The sequence below is a fragment of the Polyodon spathula genome, unplaced genomic scaffold (assembly GCF_017654505.1).
Source record: "Polyodon spathula isolate WHYD16114869_AA unplaced genomic scaffold, ASM1765450v1 scaffolds_628, whole genome shotgun sequence".
Classification (NCBI taxonomy): domain Eukaryota; kingdom Metazoa; phylum Chordata; class Actinopteri; order Acipenseriformes; family Polyodontidae; genus Polyodon; species Polyodon spathula.
In genome coordinates, this window is record NW_024472117.1 from 1 (window position 1) to 20,537 (window position 20,537).

Here is a 20,537-nt window from a genome sequence, read left to right on the forward strand (position 1 = left end):
ATAATAGCACAGATCAGGGATATGCAAAAACAAGGATTTCCATCTACTCACGTTGAACCCAGTTTCCAGTCACAGGACTCAGGAAGTTGGGGTACAGTCCATGAGGCTTTTCAATTTTGTTTAGGACCTTGCGGATATTCATCACCTGCATGGACACACAGATACGACAGTCAGCAACCATCTACAGTGGAGATGCAACAACTCCCAAAACAATAGCACACATCTCAGCCCATTAGCTGAGCAACAAGGAACGAGTTTCTTCAAATAGGAAGCATGCTTTCAAACAACACTCTCACCATTAAATACTGAGTAATTCATTTGTTCCTGATGTTAGTGTTGCCTTTTAAAAACAAACAAAATCACGAAAAATACTTTGAACAGGAGGTTCAAACTAACTAGAAGCATGATGAATGGCTCTTGAAGTTCTGCAAATAATGGGTGGAATTTTAATCCTAGAGCCTGTCAATTCTTTAGAAAAACCATGACTGCCAGCTGGTTATATTACAGTATATGCTGTTGAATACATGTATTAATCAACAGAGTAAATCAACACCTAAAGTCTTATAAACTACATGCAAAGCTGCCTCCCATGTTGACCTGTGTCATGATAACAGGTATGTATCAAAAAAAGGGTTTAGCCATTTAACACATGCAGACCTGTATGAGAAATAGTAAAGATAAGTCCACTTACAAAAAGCAGACCAATAAACTGTACTAATCTAATTGTAATATATTCTACAGTATGAGAAACTATTGTAGCTATTTTTAGTAGCTGCTTTACTGGAAGAGAAACGATAGCGTCACTCGGTCAGTTTACTAATCTAACATACCGAAGCATCATCATGGAAGGTCAGTTCTGTTGTTGTACGACAATCACGACGGCCATACTGTACCTTCTCGCTGTATGTTGGGTTTCCAGTTACTTCAGTAAGGTGAACAAACTCAAGGTGCAAAGTGCCAAATTCCGCCAAAATACTGCTTCCTGCAGAAGCCCATCCCCAGCTCCAACTTGCTCCACTAAAATAACAAAAAATAAAGTAAGAGTCTGATTCATTTACAGGGTAAAGCTCAGGAGGGAACTTTGACATAGGCTCAAAGGTATCTTATTCGTGGTCTGTTGAGTTTTTTAATTAGTGTGCCTCATTATTTTACCCCCAGCCATTTATGTTCCCTCATCACACAACAGCTCAGGAGAACTGAAGGTCAGTAGACATCCAAGGAGCCTGCTATCAAGCCAACTGGTTCTTTACATCCAGGAGCTCTGCAGTGGATGGAAGATGTTTATCAGCCCCCCGAGAATCAACCCTGAATGTGTCTGTAGGACAAACAGTCCCTGTCGATTTTTCTTTCCTAACTTAAATTAAAATCGCCAGCAAAGATCGGCCAAGTATCACCGGTGCTCAGCTGACTGTAGCTCACATGAAGTGGCTCAGCCTTTACCAGGTGAACCACTTCATGTGAGCTGCAGGTAGGTGTGCTATTTATAGGACTTTTTGTTTTCGGTTTTTATTTTTGATCATGTGATGTCCCTTTTGTTTGAGCTTACTCCGTTCAATTAAACTCTTGGAAAAGTGTTGAGTTGAATCTCCCGTGACTTGAATGAGACGAAAATTCTGTTTCATTGATAATGTAAAAAAAAAAAAAAAAAAAAAAAAAAAAAGGGCAGGTCCGTATTTTTAATTCAAACCGAACGCAAAAAACGAGTGAAGTTAAATTTATTTAATTACATCGCAATTAAGAGGAAACTATTATTTGCAAAACAGGTTCTAACATGTTTGCAAGGAATCATTAAGATTTTAAATCCAAGAAAAGCAAAACTAAGGAGCTGCTTTTTGTTTATTTCATTCAACTCATTCAAGTTACGGAAGAAAATGCAAAAGTGATCTTGTTACACCTTCGGCGAGTTTCTCAGAGTTTAATTCGGAAATGGAGTCAGCTCAATACAGCTTTAAATTAAAGGGACCAACCCCCGCCCCCCCCAAAAAAAAAAAATAAGAGCCCCAGCTGTTTAATAACAAAATTCAATCAAATAATAATGCAAAAATACGGTCCTTTAAATACAGACAAAACCAAATTAGGAAATATCACCTCTCCGAGGCCAGTCTATCTTCTCATTTAGAGCTGGTAATGACAAAATTCTAGTTAACCTTTTTCAAAGAGCGCACAAAGAATTAGACTGAGGCACTGCTACAATGTATTATAGCCTCAGATTCGATCAGCTCAGCTGAATGACATGCACTGTGCTGTTTGAATGTAAAATCTACCTGCAGTAACTGCATCTGATTTGAAAGTAAATCCTCCTAGAAATATTACAGTCAACTTTTGCACTAATTATTCTGTATAGCAACCTGATTAGTTTTACAGATGTTCGTGGTTACACAAGAATGAGATTTGAACTGTTTTATAGGGCCAAGGGAATATACAGTATTCAAGGTACAGAATAATCAATAATAAGGACAGGAAAAAGGTAGCAGTCTTGTTGCTGACTAATAGTGGTACCAGCACATATAAAACAAAACAAAAGCATGCATTCTTTTTGTTGAACTGTGCCGCACCTAAATTAGGTTTCATTTCATAAGCAAATACCTGAAATGCCCTTTGCAATATATCAATACATCTCGCTGTTATACGTTTCAGTAACAATGGATTGATTAACAGTCTTTAATCGAGTGCAGGTATTATGTGCTCGGTTGGCAGATGCTTCTGATGATATTTTGCAGACTTTAGCTTTCTTGAAGGAAAAGGAGGTGGTAATCACTGGGAAATGGTCACATGTAACACATGTACGTTTAAATACCTTGTGCCCATGGTAACTTTAGAATCTACTGACAATGTACGATATACACCTATAAATATGCATACAAACAATATAACGGTAAGCATGTTCTGTCTTAGAAAAACCACCAGACATCTATATGCTAATTTTAGAAAATGAACAGGAGTTTAATATAATGCATGACAGTATCCTAAACGTAAATAAAACACGAGATAGCAATGTCACAGTTTGAATGGCCATACAGTACAGCCATGCCAGCAGTGTTAACCCATTAAACACCAAACACGTTTCTCTTTGAAAAAATTCAAACACACGCTGTGTTTATGTAATGTGACACATCACATTTAGACTCAAATTTTGCGGTTAACAAAATTAGAGCAAGTTATCGTAACAATATAGTTAAAGAGAAAATAATGGCAGATGCCAGTTAAAAATGCTCCAAAAATTTACAAAGTAGCCTCCTCAAATGAGGGCAATGGCACTTAATGGGTAGTCATTGTCTGGCAACACTCATCACTAAATCTCACTGCAGTCAGCTCTGTGCGAGTTAATGAGATGCAGCTACAGCTGTCAGGAAGAGCTTGCAGTCTGATTGAATGCAGGTGGGTGGAGGGGGCGGCACAGCTACCAGGGCTTCCTCTGAAAGATCAAACTAAAATAAGCAATTTCCCGAGTTATGTTTAAGGCATCTGATGGATCGATGGAGCAATAAATTAAAGCACAAGTAGATCACAGACTTTGATTAGGCGTTATTGGCAAGTAAGTGTTGTTTTTCAGGACTCGAATGTGAAAAACAACACACTAATGACAAGTCAATCCCAGGTGGCAATTCCAGCAGTGAGCAGCACTGGCATATGCTGGTACAGTAGGAGCTTGTGGTTTGAGATTTTCAGCTGGTCGTGCTGCTGTAGGTTGAGAAGCTGGTAAAGCAGACACAAAAAACAATTGGCCTATTAAAAACAAACTGTTAGTCTTCTACACTCCTTTGAATATTTATAACTGCTGGGTACCAGTAAGAGGCCCGTAAATGTTTCTTCTAATTCCCTACTCTTGCTCACCAGCAGTTACGGTGTTTTTCACTTGTATTTGAAGAACCAGGTTCACGTTTGATTTATTTGAACACACCAGGTTCACGTTTGCTCTGATTGGCTGACATGTTTGCAGTGGAAATACAAATTTAAAAAAAATGTTGCCTATTGATCACAATTCTCTCTATAAACCAGTCAGTAGGGACTACCACGACCTGTAAAAGCCATCTCAAAAATGGATATTTCAAACTCGGACATACTTCATGCCACAAATATAACAAATGCGTTGCTCATCAAATCAATTCAATCCAACTTCAATCCAATTTATTTGACAATGAAAACAGCACTTGGATCCAGTTTCTTACAGTGAAAAAAAAGAAAAAACATGACAATATCCATCAGTCTGGCACTGACCAGGGCTGCCACCTGGCCCCAAAGTTCCAGAGCACTTTGGGAAGGGACAGGATTTTTAATTTGCTCTTAAACTGAAAGAAATAAACTTGTGAATTGAGCTCTAAGCACTTTCTGAATTTATACTGCTTCTTAATTATCCGAATCATTATGATAATACAAATCTTACAAAATAAAAAAAAAAAAAAAACATTTTGAATAAATATGTGTAGGTTACACAATACTTTTTGATTTTGTAAAATTAGCATTTCAGTTCTCAATTTAAAAGTTGCTATTTATATTCTGTTAATTAGTAATCTACAGCCCTAATTTACACTGACTCTCCCAATTAAATAATAACACTGTTCACGCTGCCTGGTGTCAGGAACAGCTGGTCAGTATTTATGATCTGAGTGGGAGAAGGTTATATACTATTAGAAACTATAAAGAAACTTTAAAATATATGCTTTTAAAACTATTAATAAAACAAATAAATATTGATGATGGTACTTATTTATTTAGTTTGTTAAATTAATCACCAGAATCAATTTAGCAAAGGTTTAGGGCTCAATTCACATGCTAATTTCCTTCAGTTTAAAGGCAGCTTTAGAATCTTGTTCTGTCTTGCAGTGTTCTGGAATTCTGAGGCCAGGTGGCAACCCTGGCACTAACTCACCTGCCCAGGTTAATGACACCCCGCGGGATGCCGGTCGGTGTGTTAAACACAGGCAGCAGTTTTTCTCCCAGTTCAATTGCTTTTTTCTTGAATACCTGAAAAAGGACAGAAAACATGAGGTTTAATATGAAAATTTCCAAATCGAAATGATCAAATTCACACGCAAAAAAGGTGGGAGCAAAGAGATCGTGATTTGGTACAAGGAAACAAGTTGTTTCCTATTTTATTATGTAAGCATTAGCACACAACAGGGTATCGGTTCCTACAGAGATATACAGATGCCTGCAACCACCCATGCCTTGGAGTGTGTCACTGCACTTAGAATGTTTTAATTTTTTTGGAAATACAAGAAAGAGTAGTAAGCAGACACTATATGTTTGATTGTTGCTGGAATTTCCAAGACAAATTATATTCATGATGGTTTAGATGTGTGGTTAATAAGACCTACATGATGTGTGCAGAGCTGCAGGAGATTGAAAATGACCATAAAAAAGACATGACTCACACCAGAGTTAGAAATGGCAACTGAGTTAAATTATATGGCTTCTAGTCGCTTATCACCACATTTTACAGTCTCCCTTGCCCAAAGCCCTCAATAAACCGAATACCAGAATTGACTGTGTTTTTAATTTATAAAGCTACAAAAGGAATCAATACCTGGGCTTTAGACGATATATATATAAAATATCTACAATGACCTTCAGGCAGCTTAATATATTTAGGATTGATAAAACCCACCTCGGCAAATCTTAGCTAGAAACAGTCTCATTAATAAAGTGTGTTCGTGCTTCCAGAACTATTACTGTCTTGAAGGCAATCAAAACCTAGCAGAGCCATTCTATTAAAATGGAGCATCACCATTAACATCTTAGAGCTGTCATTAGCCTGATACTGATGACTTACACCAGTGTAACAAACATACCACTTTCATGTAATGATCCAGCAGGCCTGTGCCAATTATTCAGATTTGCTAACTACCTTTAAGCTGGTTGTTCTTAATTAAGAATGAAAAGGAACTTGTGCCAATTGCTCGTGCACAAAAACTCAAAATGCAATCATTACAGCAAAAACTATTAAACCCTCACACACACAAAAAATACCCCGGTCCAGCGAAACACCCCAGCATGCTGTGTAGAATGGAAACAGTGAGATTAAAAATCATACCCACTCACCAGTTCATAAGGTGCATCACCACTAATAGCTAACAAGCTCATTTGCTTCAAGCAGGCCCCAGGTCACAGGTAAAATGAGATTTCTGCTCTTAATCTAGCCTGCTGTGAACAATCGGCTACATCACAAAGCCACCTCACAATTCATAAGGGATCGTTTTTGTTTGAGAAAGACAGAGGACTAAATAGCAGGGGTGTGTGTGGAAATCTGTAGGCTGTACAACTGTCTCTCATCTTTCATCTTTGGAAACAGAGGAACATGTAATTGTATTTAACTTTGGGCTAAAATTTTCAGACACATTTCCAAAGAACAGAAATCCCACAGCAGGGTCCTGTTATTGTGAGTTCCTCCTCATCTCAATCGGACAAATAAACCATCCAATTAAAAGGTTAGTGTTCAAGAACACTTTCTTTGTTCCCCATGGCAGTCTATTTAAAAACACAGAAAGAAAAATATGAAATTCTAAGGCTTTCAAGTCCAACAACGGCATGTTAAGATTTAAGCTTTGGTTCTCTTTTCAAAAGAGACCAGTTTGAAATATCCAATATCAGATACTTCATACTGAAGTGGAATTTTAGCATTCTGGATTTTATGAAGCCACAGTGCAATGGCTGACATTTTTTTTACTGTTATTCTGTTATGTTTTTTATAATATGTTTCACAGTTCACTGTTTTTAACAAATAAGATAGTACTGCTTCCTATTCTTGACAATTATCTATATTTTCGCTACACTATCTATTTTATCCAGTGCTCAAACTTCTAGTTTTCCCTCCGAACTTAAAACATTTTCACATTTTTACAACCGCATAACATTAACTCAATGTTATAAACTCCGGGAGAACAAATACTTAAATCATCATGACAGTCATGAAGGCACTAGCTGAAACGTCTGTCATCTTGATTTGGCATCTCATAAGATTGCGTCGTAACTCCAAACTGGATCAATACCAGGCCCCAGATGTTCACTTACTTCCTTTGGACCAAAAACACTTTCACAATCACCCAGTGAGCTAAACAATCACTTCAACTGATTACACAACACTGAGTGAAACTGCCGTTTTAGGAACATTTAGCTGTATACTATAGCACAGTTTGAATACACACTGACCCTCTGAAAATGGTATTCAAAGTCATTTACCAGGATAGCAGAACCGCAACAGAAAGGGCTTGAACACAATAGAACAGCAGCACTGGAACAGAATCTGTTTGTCAAGGAGAATTATGAGTGATCTGGAGGGTCACACGGTGCACCAATCCCATTCCAGGACCTAGGATGTGGTCTCAAAAAACCTCTAATTGGATTTTTCTGAAGTCACAGAAGCTGCCGGTACGGTACTGTTTTTAATTGGCAGACTGTATATCATTGGTCCTGGTTAAAAACAAACCCTTGGACTGTTTAAACTGACAGAAACACTGACTTACAGAGGAGACATCACCATTTTGACCAGTTCCAGGCACCTTTCCAATTGTTAACCCTCAGATTCTCTCTTTCTCCTGCGTTATTAAAGGCAGCCTTCATCTATGAAGTACTGCACTCCCAGAAATGAATCGCTTTCTCTAAAGTACTATTTGCACGGGACTAAAACAATCACCAGATTTTCAGTTGGCTTCGTAATTTTTACTAACATTGGTGAAATTTAGTCCATTTCGTTTTACCCCAGATCATTTTTCCTGTCCTCCGCTTGTTTTACAGGGCATCGGGGCCACCTGTAACATTTCAAACTCAGTCGTCGTGTGTTTTTCCAGACCTTTTCAAATCGACCATGTCACTGTTACAATTAATATATTTCAGGGCTACTCGCCTCAATGCTTTTTGTAGAAGAAGGAGAGTGAAAATTCAGGTTATAAAAGTGGATGCTTTCAGTGATGCATCTCAAAGTATGTTTGGATGCGAACATTTATTCTAAGTCGACAAGATTCTGATATTCAAAAAATTCAAATGAAAAGACGATCGTCTCGGTCTCAGTGCGTGCTGCGAAGTGCTTCAATCTTCACCGCACTTTTGCAATTGCTTTTTAGTTTTAATGTCATTTTTTTCTTCTTCTGTAAATCTTGTTTGTTTAGGGAAAAGGAACGAATTTACATTTCAAACTTAGATAATTATACACAGAAAAAAATAAATGTTATGATATTATTATTTTGCACAAGTTTTACATCCGGTCACAGATCACGTGCAAAAGCACTTCCTCTGGCCACAATTTTGAATTTGATAAAAAATTTACTGATTTCTCTTGATTAGAAGATTACTGGACATCCTCTACTTTTGACCAACTCTGAGGACTCCGCTTTTTTTAGGTGTAACTTGGCGCAGGTCTCAAATATCACAGTTACCGGTATCTTAACTAATGCATTCTCCTTGATTATAAATCACTTTATATATTATTTTCCATTTCAATCATCAACTCCTGGTGACTTTTTAAATAGTTTAAAGCACCTCGGTGGCCTCAATGTCTCTCAATCTGCTCTCCTAATACACAGTCTAATCAAGTGTATGCCTTTTATTACCCTTCTTTTTGTTCTGTAAAATAAGGTTTTTTTTACAGGGCAAAGCATAGCATGGTTAAGATCACATACGTGATGTGGCCACTCAAACACTGGAGTTCAAAATTCAAGCTCCCCTGTGCCGACAGGAAATCAATCAGAATAAGTCCTTCAGTGAAGCTTTGAGTAAAAAAAATAAAAAAAATAAAATGTTTTTTTAAAGAAATGCAATGCCGACGTGATGCTATAACAAGTATTAAGCAGTAACCTCGCCTTCTGAGTAGGATTTTCAATCAGATATTAATGAATATTTTAGTAGCAGTACATTCTCCTTGGCTCAGCAAGGTAATTCAATTACCGCTTAGCAGCTGCAGTTTGAAGAAAAGTGTTTTATATTTAACGATTTAATAGCCTATGTAGGATTCTGTTGCTGAGGCTTAGTGGCAACATTTCTTTAAAAATACACCGCACAAAGCTTACTGGATTATATGACATCAGAAAGGGAAGAAATCAGAATTGCTGGCAGAGCAGAAAGGGTTTCCAATAGTACCATTTGGAAGGCATTACAAACTGGCTGCCATACGGTTCTCGACAATGATTAATCTCTAATTACAAGCAAAATGTAATACTGTATATTAGGGTTTTGGACATTGAACAAGCTATGCTACAGTAAGTCAGATGTCTTGGATTGTTCAGTATTGTGGTGGGCTATGTTGGGCAATTTTAAAACGACACATCTACATTTGCAGTGGGTTTGCACAGACGCAACAACAATACCTCTTGAATTTGATAATATGCATGCTGCCATCTTGCTGTTGGGCGCCATGGTGATATTTTCACCCATCAGTCCAGGATCATTATAAACAGCTGCCTTGACTCAACATCACAAACTGCAGTAAACACTGTATAAACTTACTCATTATAATGATTGTGCTAAAATCACTTAGATGGGCCGATATCTAGGAACCAACTGGAGCAATGAAAAAAGTAAAACTCACATTCTGAAACTGTGTGATTGAACTCCACATTGCTAACTCAATGTTCCCAATTACTAATAAGTCCATAATATAATTTTTAAAAAAAATAGTAGACAGGGACCTCTGTTTTATTTACTCTGCAAACATTACCGTGGTTTAATGACTAATCTGATTCCTAGCTGGATGATTTATATAAGACACACACAATATATTTAAAAAAGCTTGTTTTTGATAAAAGAAATTCAGTCTGTATTGTAGTACACAAGAGGCAGCCACAGTAAGTACAGCTGATAACTTTTTCCATGGCAACAAGACAGTTGTGGGTGTGTAGAAAGGAATGTGTCGGATAATGATTACCTTGTAGAATATTTGGTTTCAAACAATACTACATTCTCTGTCAGAATCAGACAGTTAATCCTGAAGTCAACCTATTCATCAAGACCTTTCCCATTTTGTATTTTGTTGCCAAGACATATGGCAATGTACTGTATGTGCCATTAAAGGCACAGAGAGGATCACGCATACAGTAGGTCACTATGTTGACACTGACAATGGCCTGTTTATCTGTTTAATCATGTTGGGTTTCAATAGCAACATATAACTGACTGGTTTAACAGCAGCCGGTCACAGCGGCGTATTAAATATTGCCGTGCTCATAGTTATGTTAAGAGCATGCTAACGCTGTGTGAAAAGTGACTGGATGGCAGTTATATCATTCTGAGCGAAACCAAGAGGAGGTCTGCATGAACTGTGAGAGAAAATTGGAAGGAAAAATGATTTAATGATGCACTGGAGAGTTAATCACGGCTGAAGGTGGTGAAAGCAGAGCCTCGTCTAACATTACAGATAAAGTGTTGCTAAAACGTGTGACTGAGGCAAGGTAGACTGAAACAATAACATGACTCATGAACTTGATGAAAAGCTTATTTAGGATATGATTAGCACACCTTTTGCACAGGTTTGTCTGTCTCAAGACCCTGATAACTGCCTAGATTTTATCATAAACTCCTAGACGCCGTTAGCATTTTCAGACTATTTAATATTGGCTTTGATCCCATTTCAATTATATCCTCTTCAGTTGCTGCATGCATAATTGTACCACATTAAGTTTCCTATCCGTCTATGTTATAAATGCATACTGTATTAGTTTTTGGCTGGGAAACTTCTCAAACTTCAATCCAATATAAATATAGGTGCTGTGTGATAACTATGTGATTATGAGGACCTTCTGTACCATACATGCATGCACTGGTTTTATCATGTAATCATTCAAATAAGAGGGCCTGCACCTTTGCTCAAAAGAATGCATGGAAACCCAATGCTGTGTAATTCTTATCAAGAAACAGAGGGATGGAAAGCACAGCTAGCCAATTCACTTGCACCTCTGGAGGCCTGGGTTTGAATACAGCTCAGCTCACAAGGGAAATCAGTTTGTTGGTCTCAAATTAGCCATTCCCGGTGGATAGTGTCGAGGAGCTGCTGTTTAAATCAAGATAAGCAACAAGCAGGGCAAGTCCTGAATATTTTAAACAGGTAGAAACGGGAACAGTCAGATGACACCCAACTAGATTGCACTGCGCATCAATAATTAAAGCCAATGACCTAGTGATTCACAGGCCCACATTTCCAATTAAAGTACCCTGTGGTATCTGGAGCTTTACAAGAATGCTACACATTGTTCTTAATAACCTATAGTTTAGCTGTACATTTACAGAACACTGTTCTGTTACCTACAGTGTCAGTTGTGCTTGTATCATTACAGACTAGCAGCCGATGCATGTATATTGTTTACTGTGGCTTTGTTGGTTTGTTTCTGCAAGGCAGCGTGTCACTTACCATTGTATCCAATGCTCATTTATTTAACTGCCCTGGCTGGTTCATTGTAACCAAACCCTTGTAATCAAGTGTTCTTCTTTATTGCACTTTGATCCAAGCAAAGCCCTTGTGGTATAACAAATGTTCAGTCTTTTTTTTTTATCCTATTTAGAAATTTAAAGTTTCACTCTGAAAGAAACATAATACTATACACTGTAGGGTTATTATTGCTAAACCTGCATGGCTGTGACCAGGGCAAATGGTGACCCAACAGAATATTAGGTACAGGTCCTAATATATTGGCCAGGCAGTGTAGATGCGCTTTGTCTATTTACTACTTTGCTCTTTAGCTTAGCCTTCTGCGCGCTCTGATTTATCAGAAGGCAGACCTGCTTGCTAAATGTTGCTCTGCGAGGTAAATGTTCCTGCTACTACTTGCAACAGCGGGAGGTCATACTCCCAGAAGCTGAAATATCTGTTGACTTGACTATGTTATTCATGTAACTCTTAGCTCATTTCTGATTGCTATTTAGTATGGGACACTAAACATTTAGTAAGACTTTGTGTTTTCTTTAAATGGATACTATAGTCAACAACCATATCGATCCATGTTACAAGATGCTGGTTTACAGGAAAACAGCACACACATTAGTGGAGAGTGCGGGGTTCCCCGAGAGACACGCTGATTCATTCCTCCCCTGGGACTATCACTCAATTATATTCTAATGCAAGGTTAGATTCACATGCAGTTAAGCTGTGAGGATTGATTAAAGTTGGGGGAAAAAGTTTTCACTCTGCAAACAGTAGGAGGTGATACAAACAATGTATAGATACATAGATAGATAGATAGATAGATAGATAGATAGATAGATAGATAGATAGATAGATAAGGAACACCATGTGCAACACACCAGTTAACAGCCTCCCTCTGCAAAGTCTGGTCTGATAGAGACCCTCCCTCCATTTCACTGACTATAACCTGGAGAAAGCAGCTGTGCCCTAAATCAGATGTGACCCCCTTTAAACACCTTACCCTTCAGCTTTTGAATTTGGCACCTTAACCATATTGAACCATTCAAGGCTCACAAGTACAGTATTAATTTGTGCCAGAGGTCTCTTAACAACTGCGCCACTGCTGATGAAGGACCTGCATTACTGTTTTCCTCAAATGAAGTAGAAATAAATGTAACTAAAAAGGACAACCACCACCTCCTTCACTGACGAAAGGGGTTATGCAAAGTGCAGTGTTGAAGTTTCATGTTTACAGTACCAGTATCTGGTGCAAGTTCCAGCTGAGTTCAAATCTTACCAACACTATTGTGACATGTAGACTCAATACCAGTGACTTGCTAGGGGCCAAAATTCAAACCAAATACTTTGCCCAATAACAAACACTGCCCCGTCCTTCTTTGTTTTGTGTTGCTTCTTCCTGGTCCGTGAAGCCACCATGTACTTTTACCATAAAAATGTATCTAATGTACTCTTCTTCTTTAGAATCACTTTGTGTACCACTGTCTGTTTCAGTCATCAAATACTCGGGGCTTTTTAAAACTCAAACACGTCTGCTCTCCAAGCACAGCTGGTACCACAGTGTGTATACAAGAGCACATGGCAGGAGTATGCATTCGTCAACAGTGATATTACCAGGAGCAGCAGCAGTATTTGCAGCACAGTAACAAGCAGACAATGAGGGTCAGAGTAGCTGCACTCCTAAATCTCCTTCTGATCACTAATGGATAAGCATAACAAGGGCTTAACTCCACTGTCTATTTACATGTCTGGAACAAGCCTTAAAACAAACATTCAGGCTATACGCTACCAGAGAGAGATTAATAGTCTGTGTTTATTCAGTTTAAATAGATCGTCAGCAGGGCACAGAGAGGCTGCCCAATTCTTTGGCTCTGCGCTGGGCTGGGTTTCAAGTTTACCCTGCACTGAAATAAATAGCATGTTTGACTGTGCTGCTGTTTAATAAAAATCATGGGGTCTATTTGAATGAACTCAACAGTGGTGGAACTAGTGTAAATACTGCCACCCTAAATCTCTAAACCTAACTTTTCACTAACCTGCATTTTACTGTACCTTTAATGTATCTACTGCATAAAAAGGTCCAGGGGGAAAACACAAGAAGAATTGACATGGAATGAAAGTATTCAGACCACCTCTCTTTAGACTCCCAAGTTTATAAGATTTATAACCACAGCTTTGAAATCTATGTATGACCCCTAGAAAACAGTAATCACGTTTGCTTTGGTGGCGACTTCAAAATCTGGTTAGAAGGCAACTAGAAATTGTGTGGAAGTAGCTGGTTTTAACAGTGTAAATCTAACTAGCTTGCACAGTTACTAAAATGGCATTTGCAAATTAATTCCATGATTATTTTATACATCTTCAGATGCACGCTCTGAAAGAGACTCATAGCTCTGTGGAACATGTAAATACTCAATGAGTCTAAAAGTACATGATCAAGTCTGTTGTAACGTCTTGAATATTTTATGCCTTACCCTTGTCTCTGTGGAATGTTCTATAAATGGCAAACATGTTCCATGCTAGGAGTATCACATTGGAAAATGTGTCTACCCTCTGCACTGGAAGAAAAGTCCAATCGTAATTCCTGTTTAGGTAGTTAACAGCATGTTGTAAAGAAAGCCTCTGTAAGTCGGTAAACTTCTGTTCTCTTCTGTCTACAGAAAACAGCTCACTCAAACAATTTAGAGACACTCGCCGATTTGTATTTTCAGCGGATGACACACTATAAAAATGTACGATTTCTGTGACCTCAGTGGCAAAATCGTAGCCTTATTAATAGTCAGTGGTTATGCAGCTGTACTTTATTAAGATGCAATGGTAGTACAAGGGCAGCGGCAACTGTGCCCAGTTATTTTACCACCTTTTTTTTTCTCACTAGAATGTAAAATTTTGTTCCTTCTGCAATCCCCACAGCCTTGGAGAATTGATTGTCGGTGGGAGTCCTCTGATCCCACGGCAGGAAAGGGTATTTTGCATTCATTAGTCAACTCAAGCCTAGCCTTTCTAGTGAGTTAGAATGCCTGTTTGTTTGTTACAGTACAATTATCCTTTTGATTTTTCTTTTACAAACCATTTGGTGTAAGACCTTGACACACAAACCTCGACACACCGCAGGTTTCATTCCGGGCAAACTCCTCACAAAGATCTATTTGTCGTTAAAGCTTTTAGTATGCATCCCGACGCCCCTTCCTTCTCACCTTTACAATTAACGCTTCACTTTATCTTCAAATAACACTAACGCAGCAAACCAGTGTGGGAGAAGCCAGCAGTTTGCACCAGTCTCATTGTGTAACTGAACGGCTGAATGATAAAGGTGCACAATATCCAGTACTGGATGTGGCAGATTTGCTTACCCACTGTTTTAATAACAGCCAGCTGCTTACTCTGGCTCCTGTGCCTGCCATTCAAACGCAAATGCATGTACAAATGATGTTCCTCCCATGCACCACTGCTAAATCATATTGAACGGTGAAGGCCAGGCCTAATTCTAGAGCACAGTCTTCATTAAGCTACACATAATTACCTGCTGATTTTGATTCATCTACCAAAGTTACAGGCTGTGGCACGAAAAAAAATCTTTTTGGACTTGAGGAGCAGAGAAAGAGGCTTGAGATAACTATCAAATAAAAAACCCTGCTGGTTTGCAGGTTCTGCCCTGGCTTTCTGTATGGGCTGTCAAGCACACAGCCACTGCAAGAGTCTGTGCGTATCAATCTCCAGTCCACTCACACAGTGCACAGATGAGAAAAGGGCAATTTGAAATATTTACTAGTGCATGGCTTCCGAGTCATCAAACCTCTTGTGATTACTGGATTATTCCAGAAGCAATTACTTCACATGTAGGTGACAATCATGCGTAGACACCCTAATAGAGGATGCCATTAAAAAAATGATTAATACTGAATGAATGTGTATTCCCTTTCACAGTATAAGTATCCACCCCCAAATGATAAAGTGTGTGAATCTCAAAATGATCCTATTAAGCTATTATTATTATTATTATTATTATTATTATTATTATTATTATTATTATTATTATTATTATTATTATTATTATTATCATCATTAGGCAGACAGCTTTATCCAAGACAACTTACAGGTGTTACAGGGCAGTACAGGGCTAATATTTAAAGACAGTGTAGTTTACAGTAAGTGCAAATAATACTACTGAAATACAATATGAACTAGGATGCAACAAGTTAGGATTACAACATGTTATATCTACAATGACATATCAGTGCAATAGGGCAAGGATAGTGCACTAGTTATTGTAATTGACATTAATCATGTATGTGTGTGAATAGGTCAATTATCACTAGTAAGGTTAGAAAAGGCATGAAATTAAGTCAAACATGGAAATTGTAAAGATAAGAGAATTAAAGTCGGAAGATAAGAATGAGCTATACAATGATCGAGAGATAAGTTAAAATGCTACAAAATAAATAAATATATAATACAGGAAATTAGATCTCACATGTTATATCATAGCACGGTCTCCCAGCTGGTTATAAATGTATTGGCTCCAATTATCACTCCAACAGACAGCATGCCTATTCCCACTATTTTGGTAGTCACTGAAACAGGATCCTAATAGCTGCTCTACAAGACTCATTCAGAAGCTGTTGCCATTTTGAGTCATTCGATAGCATTGCAAGTCATTCGATATGTCATGAAGCTGTCACGCTTAATAGAGTTTACATCCTAAGCAACCGTTCAACCACTGAAAACAGAGATGGAGGAATTACTCAATAAAGAGACGGTTAGTAAGGACAATTAAAAATATCCAAACAATGTGTTTTCCAATCCCAGACCAGCCCTTTCACACATGACCTGTACTGTGTGTAACAGAGAAGAAACACCAATGATGAAAGCCCTAGAGTCTAGGCAACAAAAGCAATTACTTGCCACACACGATTAACCCTAATTTTATAACCCTAGTATTATAGTGGTGTGTGGTGTGCACAACAAAGTATGCTGTCTTTTTCAAGCTGTTGTACTGAAATACCACAGGAATGTCTGTGATAAACAGAAAACTGCCTGTCAACAATATTCACTTAGCTAAACAGACAGTCTTTAAAAGTGTTAGTACTGCAACTTAAATGAAGAACTGAACAGACTAAAACAGCTTAAAACAGCCTTGTTCCTACTCCTACTGTACCCTTACCATTTCCTTTTACTGTAGTTTTATATTTATTACATGCACTTCACACACAGTTAGTTCTGTGATTGTGAGGATTGCTCAATACATTCAAAGGATCTCTAACTCGTCATTGTGCAGCTACACTTTATCCAGAAGCCTAACTAAGGTAACCTCACCCAATATAATTTGGTTTTCCGGGACACTACCAATAATGGAACAAGCTATACACAGCGCAAGGGTTTATCTCAGTCTGAACACTTTAAAGATAAATCTTACTTTTACTACCACTGAGAGGCTAGCTAGTGCTCTTTATCGAACCTTCAGTGTTTTCAAATTGGTATTGATTTTTGACTTTAATCTTGGGTAACTGGACTTTATAGTTACCGAGCATGTGCTGTTGAGGTGGACCTCTGTATATATTTTTAAATGTGCATGTGTGTGTGTGTGTGTGTGTGTGTTGTTTGTTCAGGTCTGGACCCTCTGGAAATGACAGGAAACAACGTGTATGTTTTCAATTTGGGGAAATCGTCTGTGCAAATGAATGACATCTTATTATAGCATCTGTTGATCTACATTTCCTTTACATTTCATTTCTCACTATGCTCAATATCCTATTTTGTGCATGCGCTCTCATCATCTGTTGTCATTATTCTGTTATCTAATCTGATTCTTTCCCCACCCTTTTTAAAAGCTGAATTTCTGAAGTAGCTTTAGAAATGTCCACTAGGGGTCTGTGTAACTGTAATCTCTGTCCCCTCTGCAACTGTGAAGAAACTGTGGAAAGTCTGTATAAAACCACAGCTTTAGAGGGGACACAAATTACAGCTGCACATCCCATCTCATTTAAAAAAAAGCATTATTGTCTGGTAAATAAAAATATGTTTCCAAGATACATCCTTGTGTGATGCAACCTGGGTAGTTCAATACCCATAATTCTCCAATTCAACATATAAATTATCAAACTGTTTATTTGCAGTTTAAGTATTGGCTCCAAACAAATAAACAAATAAAAAAAATAACACCTACTCCACGTCATGTATTCTTACTCTGTGCTGCTTGGAATGCTGCTGCTATCCCCTTTGCTGACCTACTCTAAAACGTTCAGTGGTGGTTGCAGGCACTGTCAGCTCCCCTGAAGTGGACGGCTCTCTGCGAGTGTGTCTACTCATCCTTAATGAGGATGGTCTGTGTGCCTCCCTCTCCGTGAAGGTTCAATCCTGCGCTTGCATGGAGTCACTGACTGCCTGTCTCCTTGTGCTGCTGCAGTCTGGCCTCTCCAGTGCTGCTTCTCTCTCAGAAAAAGCAAGCAGCTGGCAGATTGTGTCTGACAGCAGCCCTAAGCTTCCTATTACATGCTGTGATCATGCTTTCTGCGTGGATAATGCACTGCAATATCAGGATAATGTACAGCAGAACAGAGCCTGCCAGGGTTTCAATCCAGAACTGATGCTTCGATAGCAATCAGGCAAATTACTTCAACTTAAACTATAGCTTCTCAGTCCCTGTTGCTATTCTCTGCAAATGCTCTATCAGTTTAATACCATGTTTTATATATATATATATATATATATATATATATATATATATATATATATATATATATAATATATATCTATATAAGGGGTTATTGGTGAGTAACTAAAAGTCCCACAAATCCAAAAGTTTTGCATCACCCTGTAGAATTAACTAATTTTGCTTCATAAAATCGAATGCAAGCTAATGTTGCATCAACATATCTCGTTACATACCGCTTTCTAGTTTAAGACACACAGGTGTTATTGGATACATTTTGAATTCTAGAAGGGGTCAGATTTTTAGGCTTCATTTTTATTTTACTATAGTACATGTACACCCGCATGGTAAATGCAGCTCAGCAAACATGCTGCAACAGCAGCCCAGATTAGATGTGAATGTTTCCTGATCAATTCACATTAAGTAGAAATGTCAATAATAATAAAGAATACAAAAAGGGGCTTTAAATTGTCATTTAATAGAAATCACATGAGGACATCATAGCTGAAATATTAAACAAAGGAAGGGAAACATATCTTGCTATGCTGTTTATCATTCATAATGCATTAAATCTAGCCCTGACCTGCAACACGCCAGCACAAGTTGACTGATTCAGAAAGCATGACTAAGATAATGGCTGTCTATAAATCTTACCTCTTCCCCTGTCAGGTAATATGCTGAGAGAAGCCCACCAACATAACGGATATTCACTTCAAACAGGGACGCTTCTCCGTTCTGGAAAAAAAAAAAAAAAAAAAAAAAAAAAACAGAAAATGGGTTAGAAAAGAATTGTTTTCACTTGCTTACTCAGGTCTGCCATACCAACAGCATCTACTGCCTTAGGAAGTGGAATGAAACCTTTCAGTTCTCAGCAGAGCGTATCTCTAGGCAGGTATAGGAGACCCTGCTATTGATGTGATGCAGCCATCTGAAATTGCTTTGTATCAGTTGGTTTGTATCAAATGGATATATATATATAGGATACTTAGGTTAGAGAGGACAGTAAGCCTAGTAATGGACTGGATATCAGCTTTTATCATACAGCACGATACGATATTCCTTTTCCCCATTTTATTACCGCTTATTAACAATATTAAGGTTATTACAGGCACCCCTGTTTAATGTCCTGATTTTCTTTTGGTTCTTTACCGTTACCTTTTTTATTTTATTTTTTATAAATCAGGCTATGCAAACATTTGAAACACAATGCTATATTCAAACTGCTGGTACCTTTGTAGTAGGCTATATGGTCTGAGTGCAGCTAAACCATTGGGTGAGTTTGAAATGCCATGCAGGAAGGGGATAGGTCCCAGGTAGCTTTTCATCCATGGCATTATCTTTGAATATTCCAAACTGATGTATAAAATACAGGCACAGAACAAAACAGAAGAAACACCTTTATAGGAAAAAGCTGTCTGGTTTCGATCAACTATTGCTCTCCATGTCATTCCTGTTAGTAATGTTTGCTGTACGGAATTTGCTTTTAGTCTGATTGAATGTCCAGCTGACATCTGTGTCCTTGTCAGGTTTTGTAAAAATCAGATAAGGTCTTTCCAGACACGGCAGAATGTCTTAAGGTCACGGCGCGCTTTTGAGGCAAGAATTATGTCAATTCTCTTTTGGCTTCAGAATTGGCTTAAGAAGGTAAAAACCAGTACAACACATGTATTGATTGGGCGGGTCGTGCTGCTAAGTCCCTACCTGCCGTTCTTTTTCTTTTGGCTTTCTAATCTTGTTTCACATTTAAACAATTCCACAGGATTTATGAACAGCAGATACTTGTTCATTTTGTTCAATCTCCCAAAAGAATGCCACAAGCCACTAAATGCCTGAAGTACTATGCAACTGTTTGCCTAGCCTGTGCATTTGACCACCAGCTCCCTGACTTAACAAGGATCTTGTAACATGTATATGCCACTGACTACTCCATGCAATTTGAATTGTGTTTATCATTACAACAGTACCTATTTAAACTATTCTTACTTTGTCAACAAAGTAGTGTTTTTTGCCATTAACTAGAATAATACGGATTCAATCGGTTAATTTACTACCTAAAACAAATTGAAACAGCCACAATTTGTCATAATAACTACAACCCTATGGGTTGAGACCACTAGTTTTTAAAAGTGTGTGGACTACAAATACATACTGAAATCCAAATGCTTATGGCTATGCAGCGAATTACGCTATTACCTGGATTTTCCCATGATTGAATAGGAACATAGTTTTATCAATGGATTTTCTCCATGATTTCTATGTAACAGACAGTGCTGTGTGATGCACTTCCGCTACGGATTCTGTCCCTGTCAGTGAGACGAGATAAGGTTGAAAGCTCTATAACCACAAATACAGAGGAGCACTGCACTTTTGCAGGACTGTTAAGATGTGCGTGGTTGCAGGTTTGTGTCCTGCCTCTGCCCTGTTATACATAACATTTGAAAAATTGCAGACATACCCTATAGAATAAATATGTGATTGATTTTAACCAGCAAAAAGACATGTAATGTCTCCTGCAAATGAAACATGAAAAAATCTTTAAAA

At 38.0% G+C, this 20,537-nt stretch overlaps 1 protein-coding gene across 1 annotated transcript; it reads right to left on the reverse strand.

Annotated features, from left to right (window-relative positions):
• Positions 1-51: 51 nt before the first annotated feature.
• On the reverse strand, positions 52-18,731 carry LOC121308280 (mannosyl-oligosaccharide 1,2-alpha-mannosidase IA-like; the record flags this gene model as incomplete). The annotated part of the gene is made up of 4 exons (XM_041240572.1): positions 52-145; positions 894-1,017; positions 4,871-4,965; positions 18,651-18,731. Coding segments are annotated over 4 exons (394 nt in total), but the record flags the coding sequence as incomplete, so codon positions are not given.
• Between the last annotated feature and the right edge of the window lie 1,806 nt (positions 18,732-20,537).